General features: G+C 40.3%; 1 protein-coding gene across 7 annotated transcripts in view; it reads right to left on the bottom strand.

Annotated features, from left to right (window-relative positions):
- Nucleotides 1-5,942: 5,942 nt before the first annotated feature.
- The window catches only part of LOC143037204 (filamin-A-like), a 51,636-nt gene continuing 43,071 nt past the window's right edge, over nucleotides 5,943-14,507 (bottom strand). Inside the window, exons 1-2 of one of the 7 annotated variants that reach the window (XM_076205324.1) lie at nucleotides 10,630-10,763; nucleotides 5,943-6,632 (exon numbers count right to left, since the gene is read on the bottom strand). In XM_076205324.1, coding sequence (XP_076061439.1) covers nucleotides 5,969-6,322 — 354 coding nt within the window. In that variant the 5' untranslated portion in view covers nucleotides 6,323-6,632; nucleotides 10,630-10,763 and the 3' untranslated portion in view covers nucleotides 5,943-5,968. Of the gene's footprint in view, nucleotides 6,633-6,828; nucleotides 6,908-10,601; nucleotides 10,764-14,507 lie in introns of those variants that run through there. The other 6 variants (XM_076205325.1, XM_076205326.1, XM_076205327.1 and 3 more) reach the window with 6 other exon arrangements.

Below are 14,507 nucleotides of genomic sequence, written 5' to 3'. Positions count from 1 at the left end.
CTTACCTTCCATTATATTCGACTATTCATGTCCACAAGTCCATGGACCTCCAAAATCTTCTGTATTTCCCTGATAAAGTAGAAGTACTCTATACCATCACCCCCGCTACAGACACTCATCACAGCCCACTCCGCTTCTTGCACCACCCTATTCTCCGTGATTCCCTTCACTTTTGTTTTCATTTCCCCTCTGATAATAGCATATTAAATTTCTTTTCCCGAAGTTTCTCCGCCATCATCTGTCTTTCCACTTCCTTGTGACATCTTTTTATACTCATCCTACAGCCTAATGATTCTTCCTTTTTCTTATATTTTCGCTATGTTTTCCTCTCCCTCCTTCCTATCTCCACACACACATGTACACACGCGCGCACACGCACACACAAACACATGCATGCGCGCTAGGATACTGGTCCATGGAAGGAATCAAGAAAACTGGAAAAGGCTCAAAGGTCACTGATCGAAGAAACAAGAATCAAGTCAACACAGCCCGACTGAAGAAACGGCAAAGCTGATCGATGATACGTCTGCAGGAGCAATTAAATCACAATTCTCTATCGGATCTAAAACATTACGTACTAGTTCTTCTATCTTTGACATTTACTTCCGATATAACCAATTTCGTGGAGAAACAGAGTGCGTGGCGACTCGACAATATTTAGGGAGATTTCCTTAATCTTGTTTATTATGAAATTGCATTCTACCAGAACTGACCGCGAGCTTTCCTTTCACCACGTGCATGCGTGTGTGTATTTTTGTACGTTTGTGCCTGTTTGTGTGCGTGTATGTGTGTGTGCGTGTATGTGTGTGTGCGTGTGTATGTGCGCGCGCGCTCATATAAGCATGCACACACGAAAATTTACCAAATACGATGGTATGGGTTATATGACAAAAGTAAATACTATAAAAATAGCTACAATCACTCTAACATGCCCGAACCCAATGACAGCTACTACTGACTGCCACTTGCCTTGCCGTGAACTCTCTCTGAAGATCATATAAAATAAATCTATATCTCCAGTAACTTTGATAATAATAGTCCAGTTACCAACAGCATAATAATCAACTTTGCTGTTTTTGTTGTAGTAACAAATGACCAAGATCAGTAGAAGTAAACCAATTTAGAACACAGGTAATAGTGGTATAATCGGTGCCACTGCAAACAACAACCACCATTGCAGTAGTAATAACCATAATAACGGGACTAATACAAACAGCACAACAATAACCTTTGCTGTTTTCGGTCAAGGCGCTTTAAGGAAGTTGCTGCCCCAAGGCCCGGGAGAACATGAACTGAACTCTGTTGAACACTGTGAAAACAGGTTTGGTACAATTTTACGAAAGCAGTCATGCGAACTGCGTCGCAGTGCAGTGTTCGTGGCATCTGGAGGTGGATATTTTCGAGAACAAACAAAATACCATTTCGATAATTTGTTATATAGCATGGGTAGTTCATGCAACCAAGCAGTTTGTATATACAATTCACATATAGTCATTAAACACGTAAACACACACACCACACATACAGACATATACATATAACACATACATGTGTTATACTATTCAGTAAAGTAAATTATTTTTGTTATTCTAGACTAAATTTTTCATTTTTTCTACAAGGTATCCTATCCACTCTTCTCGTCTTCCACTGCCACTTCCCCGAAACTTGTGCCACAAGTGCTCTGATTTTACACCTCGTCCCTAAATCCAGTTCCTAGTACGAATACCCTGCCTTCACTGCAACCAAGATTCTCCTCTCCACACAATTGAATCAGAGAAGGCACCCTTCCAGTATTCTCCAAACATATGTTCCAATACATTTTCCCCTCCATTCGCCGATATATTCACTCCTGACATCTCAAGCGTTACCTATCCAGATTACATTTCTTTACTCTTAAATTTGCTTACCAAATGTTCCATATCTCTCCTTTTCCAACCTGTCCACAGCCTTGCCTTTGTTGACGCTTCTTTTTCACTTCTCGTGTGCAGTTGAGAAAACAAGTTACTCGACAATTTCTGGTTTCGCATAACCAAATCGTAGATAGAAATGTCGTATATCACGCATGAACAAACAATTCAATGCGAAACTCCTTTAATACTAACGTCGTGGCAAAAAGGAGAACATATTTCCCCATTAGTTCCTGGAGTCGTTTATAAACCAACACATCTTCCTTATTCTTTTCCTTTACCAAAGTCACTCCGTATAAATATACATGTACACATACATCCTAATACAAACGCGTATATACCCAAATATACACGTATTAATTAAATCCCCTCCACACACTACCATACGAGATGAATAACTGACGTCGTTCAGTTGCAATTAGTTATAAACATAAATCCTGTTGGTTTCATATTGATAGAAAGGTCCGTGGCCAGAAAATGAAATTCAGAATGCTGTTTCTATTGAACGGGGATGTCAATTTCTTATCATTTTCCTTCTTGTACATTTCTACTAGAAAGTCTTGTATGAACATGTAATCAACCAAATTACAAAGTATAAATGTAAAAATGATCAAACTATAACTTTTTGTTTAAGGCAATCATTGTTATATTCGTAATTTTGCTTGGCATTTCCGAAGAGGATAACAAGTTTATTGGGGGCGAAACCCCATCAATAACCCTACCTCCATCCCGTTGCTACAAGCGCGCGCGTTCACCATGGTCTTGGATTAAGTGTTGGACTCGTGATCGACATCTATTTCCCTCTCTGAAGAGAACTCAGAGCTCGTATATGACCGATCACGCACACAACCACCCAACTCCCCGGCTACAAGAGTTGGAGTAACGACTCGCAGCGCACCGATACTGAAATTATTTCAGCCCTAGGCGGGATTCGAACCCGGACCGCCGGTGTGGCGGCCGGGAACTCTATCACTGTGTGTGTGCGCGCGCGCACGCATGCACGTTACACCATACCCTTGTGTTTTTCAAGTACCATGGCATCCTATATTCCCTGCCATGACTACTGAGAACCTTGAAATGCCGAGAAGGATCAACACGACAGAAGCCTCTAGCCCCGCCACCCGGCCCTTAACATTTCTACGTCGTATCTATACACCAAATATTCCAGAACATCCTCGAGTTTGTAACTGATAACAGGGTACACTCTGGTAAATCATCGATGATTAAAGAAGAATGAATTGAGAATAATCGACTATGCCCCCATCACTATATCGGGGTTTCGGGTCAACCACAACAGGTGAAGGGAACGCCCACTGAATGAAGCGACTGTCGCTTTTCATGCACGGTTCCAATATATTTTTCTACTATTTTTTCCATTAACAACTACTGACGTGTATAAATTCCACAGTACACATATGAACAAGACCGACTACTGACACGCATCTGACCCCCCCCAAAAAAAAAAAAAAAAAATCGTAGAAACTAGAGAGCATGTGACGGTGTCAGAAAGCAAAAGGTTTAAGCGGATGAGATCTGCGCGGCGACGCACAAACGCACAGGGCCGCTGCGGTCTAGCCCTTTCCCAACAACCGAGGTTGTGATCCAACTCCATTTTCTTAACGTCATTTCCTGTGTTCCAGCAATGCATAGCTAGTTAAATAATGAACAACAACGGTTAACAAGCTACCCGCCACTGGCTTGGAATCTAATATTAGCTAACTCGTTCACTTTACCGGTTGTGAATGTGTATGTATATGTGTGTGTGTGTGTGTGTGTGTGTGTGTGTGTGTATATATATATGTGTATATATATATATATATATATAATTGTGTGTGCGCGCGCGCGTGTGTGAGTGCGTGTGTATGTGTGTACGTGTTTGTATGTTGGTGCGTTTGTGATTCACCATTGTCTTGGATCACGTGTTGGACTCGTGATCGAGAGCTATTTCCCTCCCGAAGAGAGCTCAGAGCTCATATTTGACCGATCTGTGGGTAGTGTTGTGGCCTTACATACGCACATACCCCCAACTCCCCACCCACGAGTTGGAGTAACGACTCTCAGTGTAGCGATACTGAAATTATTTCAACTCTGGGCGGGGTTCGAATCCGGACCGCCGTAGTGGCGGCCGCGGTCGCTACCCCTACGCCATGCGAGTCGTGTGCGATTTTGTGTGTGCTTGTGCATGTGTGTATACGCGCGTGTGCATGTATTCACTTGGTCTTTTGGATCACGTGTTGGACTCGTGATCGACAGCTATTTCCCTCCTGGAAGAGAGCTCAGAGCTCGTAGGTCCGATCTATGGGTAATGCTATGACCTTGCACACACACACACCCCCAACTCCCCGCCCACGAAAGTTGGAGTAACACCCCTCAGCGCTGCGATACTGATATTATTTCAGCCCCGGGCGAGGATCGAACCCGGACCTCCGTAGTGGCAGGCCAGAGCTCTAACCACAGCGCCATGAGAGGTGTATGTGTATGCGCGCGTGTGCATGTGTATATACGTGCATTTGCATGTATAGCGTTTGGACGTGTGCATGTCTGGGTGTGTGTACATATACGACTGTATGTACACTCATTTGCATGTGTACATTTGTGTATTGCGCGCGCGCGTGCATTGGTACGTACGGGTGTGTGCATGTGTGCGTATGCGCGTGTACATTATGCATATGCGTGTGTGCATGTGTGCACATGGGCGTGTGCATCTGTGCGGGTGCGCGTGCATGTGCGTGCGTTCGTGTCCACAAACATGATTCATCTGTACCAATGCCGACAGGCAATGCCTGCCGCTATCTTTTGTCAGGTTTCTTCCACTGTTAAGAGAGCAGAACAGTCGCGACAGGTAGGAAGTTTATGGTGACTCCACGCTACAATGATTTTGTGTGGGGTTGTGGGGATGTGGTCCACAGGTGATAGGGTCAGGTGGTTTGAGCTGTGAAACTCCCGAGTTAAACTGTACTTATACCTATCGTGTCATGCAAGATTAGTCAAATACGAATAGAAAAAATTGATCCAAATACCTGTTACTACATTCCATGTTCAGATGTGCGCTTGCACATTGTGTGTGCCCTAATATAATACATTAGTCATCTCCAATAGCTCTTCCCACATAATGCCTCCTACAGTCACCTACGTCTCAACTACACATCTACTAACCCTGACCTTCCGAGATATCTCTATTCCTGCAAATACGACATTACACATAACGAACTATATTACGTCGTCTGTGTACACAAATACAAAATCGCACACATGTGATTCAGCCTATCTTCAAGGACAGGGAAGAATCATTAACACTAATTTCATACAATCACATCGTCTACACGGCAGGAACCATCACCATCACAGCGGTCAATTCTCACGAAACATGCTGAAAACATGGGCGTTACACCTGCACCTCAACAAAGTTTGACAAGCCAATTCAATACCCACATCGTAGTGGCTAGTCGCCCGTGGGGTGTGGCATTGTCAGAACGGAAACTGCCTCGTTAACCAGTAACCAGCGTTGGTGAGATTATGATAATTCGGGTCCCTGCCACGGTCAATTGTCGGGGCTATTGCATTCCATAGTGCTACCACACAAATCCGTGTCTATTCTACGTCTTGTCGTTCGAGAAGCTTTCTTGTTTGACTTCTTGTTATGCTTACCCAACGGTCATATCACATATCTATGTATTGACACGCACGGTTATATTCATATTCAAGTTTGTATTTACACATGAACATATGCTGGAGATCAAAACAAGCACTGCGAACTTAGACACAAGTATGCACGAGTAGTTCAGGGTCATTGTCACTTAAGAGTATCTTGTTTCGATTACACAGCTGGCATGGTAAGAGGCGTGCAGGGAACCCTGTTTGGTCGAAGAATACAGATGCACGTCCAACCATTATGTATACACAAGTAACCATTCTACATAATCGATAAATAATACAGTTGCCGACAACTCTGCAACGGACACTTTTACTTCCGACATTCACCTATCCTACTTGTTTATTCCCAATTACATATAAACTTAAGTTATGTGACAAATTTCACTAAACATACAATAGAGAACTTATCACTTACCTATATTGACAATCCGAATGTTCTCATCCTTCTCCAGAAACTGGAGTGCCACGGACACATTCTCCAGCTTCTGTGACCTGAAGGTCGGTCTCTTGTTGTGCTTGTGCATCTTCTTGCCCGAGAGCACTTCTATAAGGGCGACCAACCTAAGGCCATCACTAAGGTCAGTCTCCAAGTTCCCAATGTGCTTGTTCACCTGTTTCAGGTGTTCGTTAGCCCAGCGGGTGAATGTGTTTTGCTGAATACGCTTCCATTGAGCATCTTCGGCTAACTCGCGCTCTGTCGCCACCATCTCGTCCTCCTCATGGACAGCGTGGTCGGTCTCTGGCGTACCTGAGTTGTACATGGTGGATAGCAGCTGCCGCTTGCTCCTGCTGCTGCTGGTGTTTCTTCGTCCTCCGGGTGGAGAGGCGGAGTTAGGGGCGGAGTTTCTCTCAGTTAAACGTACCTCGGCCAATCAGAGCAGGAGATACTTCCCGCGTGATTCGAAATCAAACGTAACGCAGCCTATCACTTGGGTTTCTTCTGCCGCCAATTTCAAGTCCCGTGTCGTCTACTCGATTTCAGTCTTCGTCTCACTTTCACAGATTCAGCAGGTGCCGTGACGGGAGTTCAATGGCAAATACACACTGGAGACCGAAGTGTTGTGCTGAAATCTGCGATGATTTTTACGCATTAGTGATGGTTATCATAACTTTACCGAACATTTTCAAACTAGTAAACACCCACACAATACCCTTAACTGCCCTAGATAACAAAACAAAGATACACCATAATTTGTATCACTTTTGGTTGCTCTATAGAGTCAACCAAGAACTGGACAATGCCCAGACACTTATAAACACGATAAACCTAAAAAACAGGCTTCAATAAACGCCGAGAAGGAGCTAGAGAACACGTCTTTTCACCTCGACTTTAAGAGCTTAACTGAAGTTGGCAAAGGCCCCAGGCCAAACGCCGTACAGAAATAGCCCTGGGGGGTTTAGGGGGCATGGCACACATAAATGTGGCCCTCAGCCTACGCACTTCTGACTCATGTGCCACCTAAAGCCACCTGGCGCATGCCAGATGTATGTTTCGTTTAACAATAAAATATATAAAAGAAAACAACTCAGTCTATTTCAGTAAATATGAATCAGAAAAAAATTATTGATTGTTTCAGCACGTCTTATCCTCCTCAGAACAACCAACTCGAGGTAAAGAGAGTGATAGATTGGAAAAAGTACCATGGCGAGCCACAAAAGTGATTCCAAATGTCAAAAATAAATCATACGAAAATCGACTTAAACATATGAATCTGTTTTCCCTAAAAAAAACAAAAACAAAAAAAAAACTAAGACTCAGAGGTGACTTGATACAGGTCTAAGATTCTAAAGGGAATTAACATCAAAAGTGACAAAATTTTCACACTGAATGAGAATCCGACAAGAAATAGTGGTCTCAAACTGCCAGGAAATAGATTTAATTTGGTAGTGAATAGAAACAACTTCGCCAGCCGTGCAGTTGATGAATAGAATTATAGAACAAACTTCCCGCTGAGGCAGTGCAATGTAGAGTTCGAAGCTTTAAAATTCGTTTTGATAAACACCTAAGCAAGATGCTGCAACGACTGCCGTTTATTCTATATAATTTGTTTGTTATTGTTGTTTGTTGTTTGTTTATTATTTGCTTGATTTTTATTTATTATTAGTTATGTCAATTTACTATTATTTACTATTTATGTTTGTTTATTATTTAACTATACCTATGCATTTATTCATTTTATTTATTATTATCTATATTATTATAATTCTTATTTTTCTTTAATTCATTTATCATTATTACATTTTTTCCGCATCCGACCTAGTTTTGGACCAAAAGGTCCCCTATTGGCATGCTCCGCCTATGTAATCCTTTGTAAACAATCATTTGTGTCTTGAGTGCCAAAAAATACTCACGGACCTGCAGCATTGACAAGGTTGTCCTGAGTATGACCGAGGCCTCACGCAGACGTGAAGGGAGGAAGAGGAGGAGGGAGGAAGGAGGGGAGAGGGTATTCCCGCTCGGCGAGAGAGTCGACAGCACCGTTGTGACACTTGACACACCGTCTTGGCACTGGTGTTGCTCGCACGTGGGCGTAGGTGTATTCACTATTTCGTTGGCGATAATCATCGCTTCTATCTTTGACAATAGTGTCGCTCCAAAGAACTAGTAAGATGAATGTCTAAGGACAGCAGGAAGAAAGGAAAACTTAGGCAGTCAATACACCATATAGAGGTGTGGGTAGGGGGTCATGAAGGCCACTAATTGCCACTTAGCACAAAGTTGTTTGATCTGTCCCACATTGCATCAACGAGGCATTGGTCAAATTTCTCCCATTTTTTCCAAACAGAAATATGAGGAACCTAAACTGAATCAAGTGTTGATATGACATCTGACCTTTTTTTCGTGTGTCAAGGGATGACCTTGCTATAAATCTTGTGGCGATTTCGGAACGATTCTAAAGTATTGCATCTAACATTGCCTCTCGCCTGACTCATGATGGGCAAGGACCATCCCGCCAGCCCACCTAGGCAAGCCGCGGATGGCTAGTCAAGCGGGCAAAACAGAAATATGAGAGGAACCGGGCCAGGCAGGATGCCTCCCTGTCTGCTTGCCGTCGACCACGCCCGTCAAAACTGTAGTTTCGTCTGCACGAGTGTGAAGTACAGTATCTCCCCGCCGCCGACAGATAGGGCGCTTGTTGTCGTGATGACGTCACGTCAGAGTTCTTGAGTATCAACAAATGGCTCAAGTTGTGTGTTTAATCAAACATAACACTAATCGTCTTTAAATGACATCGAGCATATTACAAGGTTTCTGCGTGCATTTAAAAATATTTCTGAGCGTCTGTGTGTGATCAAACACAATAATAATCGTCTTTAAAAGACATTGAGCATATTAAAGATCCTTTAATTGTGTCACTAAACACATTTCCGAACATTTTTGTTTAATCAAGCACAGCGATAATCGCCTTTAAATAACATCGTGCTTGTTACAAAGTCCTTGTGTTGGTCATTTCCGAGTCGTATCATTGAGGTTCGAGTCTAAGCGCGAATGAGGATGCAAGTTACTATCAACATACAATTATTTTCAAATTATAACCAAATATAATGCTCATTGCTCAATTTAATATGCAAATTTTAGTAAAAGAAAATCAGAGCTGGGTGCGTTACCGCCGGAGAGGTAGTGCATTTCCGTCAATGCGCATATATATATATATATATATATATATATATATATATATATATATATATATATATATATATATATATATATATATATATATTTCGGTAACGCACTACCTGTCCGGCGGTAACGCACTGCCTGTCTGGCGGTAACGCGTCCAGCTCTGAAAATATACCTTCTACGGAAAATGTTCTTTATAGAATATGTAAGAATACTCTGCAGGAAACCTATCTACGCCAAAAACATGGAATTGTCAAGATATTATTGAACAGAACTGTACAGCTAGGAAAATATGTCTCTGGACAATGTTCACATCTATCCGTGTTCAAACGAGTTTAAAGTAATAGATTACTGGAAGAGAACAAATAAATAACATTCATGGACACAATGTTAATAAACCCCTTTATTTTTTCATTCAAGGTAGAAATACACTAATTCCAATCTATTTGCTGCCTGGTACCACAACTGTAAAGCAGAAATTGTCGAAGAACTTCTTTTCCTGTCTGTACATAGTTAATACACCACTTGGGTCCGGAGCAGGGCATATGACTTACGAGTATGAGTGTGCGCCAGTATCCACAGCTTCGCAAAGTTACCGCGCAAACGCCTTAACACACGGTCCATTTTCTTTGGTGAGACAATCCCAAGAGTTGCCGCGTGTTTTGCAAAGAAAACGATGTGCGTCTTCCACACACGTTATCAACATCGCGTTCAGTCGGTAAAATGCCAAGTATTCAGGTGGTCAATTTCCACAATATACAGTGGTAGTAAGATTAATACTACACCAATTTCCTCTACTTATGTTTTAACATCGATGGCTGACTCCGCTTGTTAAAAAAACACGAATACGCGTTAAAACTAAATACTTCCATTTACCCACTTATTAACACAACACTGAATCTACAAAAAAACAAAAAAAAAAAACAGAAGTCTACGTATGTCATAAATCTCAACAAAGGGTCTTTCGTGGTAATTAGCCCAAACCAATAGTGTTTGTAATTAACATATTTCTAAGTCATTCGTAGTAATTAACACATTACCAAGAACGCTTGCAATTAAGACATCAAAAGTTCGTGTCTGTAATTAACTCGGCACTAAGAGTCTGAATGAACACACGATATATGAAGTTTCTTCGTACCACACTGTTGGGAAATTCTGCACCACACTGTACGGTATATTAACAACAAATTAATTTTCCATTAGGAGATCGCGTGTTCGCTTAGCAAGCCTAAAGAACAGATAGTTCTCTCTATTGAAAATATCTAAGATTAGGAATATTCAGAGTGAAAACGTTTTTCATATATAGGCAAAGGGTCTTTTCGATTCCAGAGTTTTTCATTATTGTTATTGTTTTTGAATCTTAGAGATTCCCAATAGAAAAAAAAATGTAACATGCCCAAAGATATGTATGCACACACACGCACTCACAGACGTTGTTCTCCGTACATTTTTTTAGCGCAAAACCGAGAAACAACTTCGACCTCTTAGGATCGAGCAAAGTAGTTGTCGCTCATGGGACGGCGTTCTGGGAGATGAGGTTGTCTCAGGGGAGTCCGCCGGAGTACTGCTGCAGACGGGAGCTCAGTCAAAGAGCGAGAGAGGGAGAGGAGGAGTTACCCGGGAGGTGGTGGCAGGATAAGGAGATCTGCTGTTGTGTGTGTGTGTGTGTGTATGTATGTTTGTGTGTGTATGTGTGCGTGTGTGTGCCTGGGGCTTCGGTGGCCAGCCCTGCTCAGAAGCTCATGAGTCACTCAGGACCTCGAAGAAAGCTTCCAGTGTCGGCTGCGTCTTACGACAACAGAGTCAGGGTGGAGGAGGAGGAAAAAAGGAAAAGGAGGAGGGGCGCCCAACGGTGGGGGCAAATGGGCCCCTAACGCATGACCGCCGACCATTACCGAGCTAACGGGTGTAACGGGCGGCGGATTGACCGGCCGCCCAGGACAGCATTCAATCCGTGGACGGCATTGGTTGAGGTTGGTTGGTAACTTATCAGTCTCTCGTGGGGTAATCTCTGTATTTTTTAAATATACAGTTCTGTCTCTCAATCGCTCTCTCTTTTTTTTTTTTTTTTTTTTTTTTTTTTTTTTATTAATTAAAATCCGGAGATATGTGTCAAAGACGTGACTCAATGTGTACACACTATCACATGTGCAAAGTGCGTCTGTGTATGTGTGTGTATGTACATACATACACACACACACACACACACACACACACACACACATACACACACACACACACACACACACACACACACACACACACACACACACACACATATATATATATATATATATATATATATATATATATATATGTATACATAAATGTGTGCGTGGTACGTATATATAGATATGTGTGTGTCTGTAAGCGTGCGTGTGTATATATATATATTATCTGCTGACGGTCAACTTGAATATTCAAATGAAGGAATGTGTAATATCTTAAACAATTATTTTAGCTCGGTATTCGTAAACGAAACACCTCAAAGTGAATTCCAAACTGAAACCTGTGAAAAGTCTGGGGTAAACTTACTACGGTAAATATAACAAAAGAAAAAATTAAAAGGTGTATAGATAAACTCAAAGTTAATAAAACACCAGGGCCTGACGGTTGGCATCCAAGAATCTTAAAGGAAATGAAAAATGAGATTGTTGTTCCATTAGAAATTATTTTCAAGAAATCCATCATATCCGGAGATGTCCCAAGAGAATGGAAGCTAGCTAACGTTACTCCCATATTCAAAAAAGGTGACAAAAAGAAACCAAATAACTATAGGCCTGTAAGTTTGACTTCAATAGTAGGAAAAATAATGGAAACTATCATCAGAGATGCTATCGAACATCATTTAGAAAGTAACCGTTTGATAAATGATAGCCAGCATGGTTTCAGACGGAAACGTTCTTGCGTGACTAACTTACTCGAATTCTACAACACAGTTATCTCGAATTATGACAAAAGAAACAATATAGATTTAATATATCTAGACTTTGCAAAAGCTTTTGATAACATCCCACACGAAAGACTACATACTAGATTATCTTCACACGGAATAAGTGGTAGCCTATTAGGTTGGACTAGTAATTAGTTGAATGGTCGAAAACAGAGAGTTGTTTTAAATGGAAAAACTTCTAGATGGAAAAATGTTACAAGTGGAGTTCCTCAGGGTTCCGTTCTTGGGCCACTTCTATTCATAGTATATATAAATGATATAGACCATGGACTAAAATGTACTGTTTCCAAATTTGCTGATGATACAAAACTGTGCGGAGTGGCAAATGATCACTCAAACCAATTAGATATTCAAGAAGATTTAGATCAATTACAGCAATGGTCTGAAAAGTGGCTAATGAAATTTAACACAAGTAAATGCAAGGTAATGCACATAGGTAAAAATAACAGTAAGTACGATTACAAGTTATTTGGAAATTCGTTAACAAAAGTGGATAGTGAAAAAGATCTCGGCGTAATTATCAGTAACGACCTCAAATCATCCAAGCAGTGTATTTCAGTCTCTGAGAAAGCAAATAAGATTCTGGGACTGATTGCGCGATCTTTTGATTTCAAAAGTCCATCACTCATTAACAAGCTATATAAATCGTTAGTTCGTCCACATTTGGAATATGCTGTTTCCGTATGGTCACCGAATCTCATTAAAGACATTGACAGACTGGAAAAAGTACAACGGCGAGCCACAAAACTGATTCCAAATATCAAAAATAAATCATACGAAAATCGACTAAAACATATGAATCTATTTTTCCTAAAAAAGCGTAGACTCAGAGGTGACTTGATACAGGTCTTTAAGATTTTAAAGGGAATTGACAACATCAAGTGTGACCAAATTTTCACACTGAATGAGAATCAGACAAGAAACAATGGTCTCAAACTGTCCGGAAGTAGATTCAATTTGGAAGTAGGTAGAAACAACTTTGCCAACCATGTAGTTAATGAATGGAATAAACTTCCTGCACAGGTAGTGCAATGTAGTTCAGTTGGAAGCTTTAAGAATTATTTAGATAAACACCTAAGCAAGATGCTGTAATGATTATAATTTATCTTATATTATTTGTTTTTGTTTTGTTATCATTTGTCTGTCTGATTTTAATTTATTATTAGTTATATGTCAATTTATTATTATATACTATTTACCTGTTTGTTTATTATTTAACTATACCTATGCATTTATGTATTTTATTTATTATTTATATTATTATAGTTTTTATCTATTATTTTATTATTATTATTATGATTTTTTTTTCGCATCAGACCTAGATATGGACCAAAAGGTCTCCTGTCGGCATGCTCCGCCTTTATAATCCTTTGTAATATATATATATATATGTATATATGTATATATGTATATATATATATATACATATATATATATATATATATAAATGTACATGTATTTAGATATATATAAATGTACATATATATGTATATATATATATACATATATATATATATATTCATACATATATACACTACATAATATATATATATATATGTATATATATATAAATATACATATGTATATATAAATATATACATATATATATCCATATGTATATATATATACATATATATATCCATACATATATATCTATATATATACATCCATACATATACATCTATATATATACATTTATACATGCATATATATACATATATATATATATACATATATATATATATATATATATATATATATATATATATACATACACATCAGATAATTTTTATGACCATCGCGCAAGGATTCGAACCTGCGCTGTACATGACGACAAGAGGCCCGCCATGACTACCGCCTTAGACCGCTCGACCAACTGATACTTAAAATCGTACGAACTCAGAACACTTACTGGTTCTCGAGATTGAGAAGGTCACTACCTGCAACCCTATTCTCATTTTTACCGTACGACCAAGTACACTCGTGGGAGGGGTAAGGACCGGATCGAATCCTTTTCACGCTTCGTCATTGTAACCATACGAGGAATTCGCTAGTGGACAGCGACATTAATCAGATAATTTTTATGACCATCGCGCAAGGATTCGAACCTGCGCTGTACATGACGACAAGAGGCCCGCCATGACTACCGCCTTAGACCGCTCGACCAAGATTCGATCCGGTCCTTACCCCTCTCACGAGTGTATTTGGTCGCACGGTAAAAATGAGAATAGGGTTGCAGGTAGTGACCTTCTCAATCTCGAGAACCAGTAAGTGTTCTGAGTTCGTACGATTTTAAGTATCAGTTGGTCGAGCGGTTATGGCTTTTGCTTCCTTTGCGAAAGGTACTACTAGGTATTTTATTGAAGCTTTG

This window comes from Oratosquilla oratoria, chromosome 22, assembly GCF_046742065.1.
Source record: "Oratosquilla oratoria isolate Oo_2021 chromosome 22, ASM4674206v1, whole genome shotgun sequence".
Taxonomy (NCBI): domain Eukaryota; kingdom Metazoa; phylum Arthropoda; class Malacostraca; order Stomatopoda; family Squillidae; genus Oratosquilla; species Oratosquilla oratoria.
Note: the sequence above shows the minus strand (reverse complement) of the source record. Positions and strands in the feature narration are given on the sequence as shown.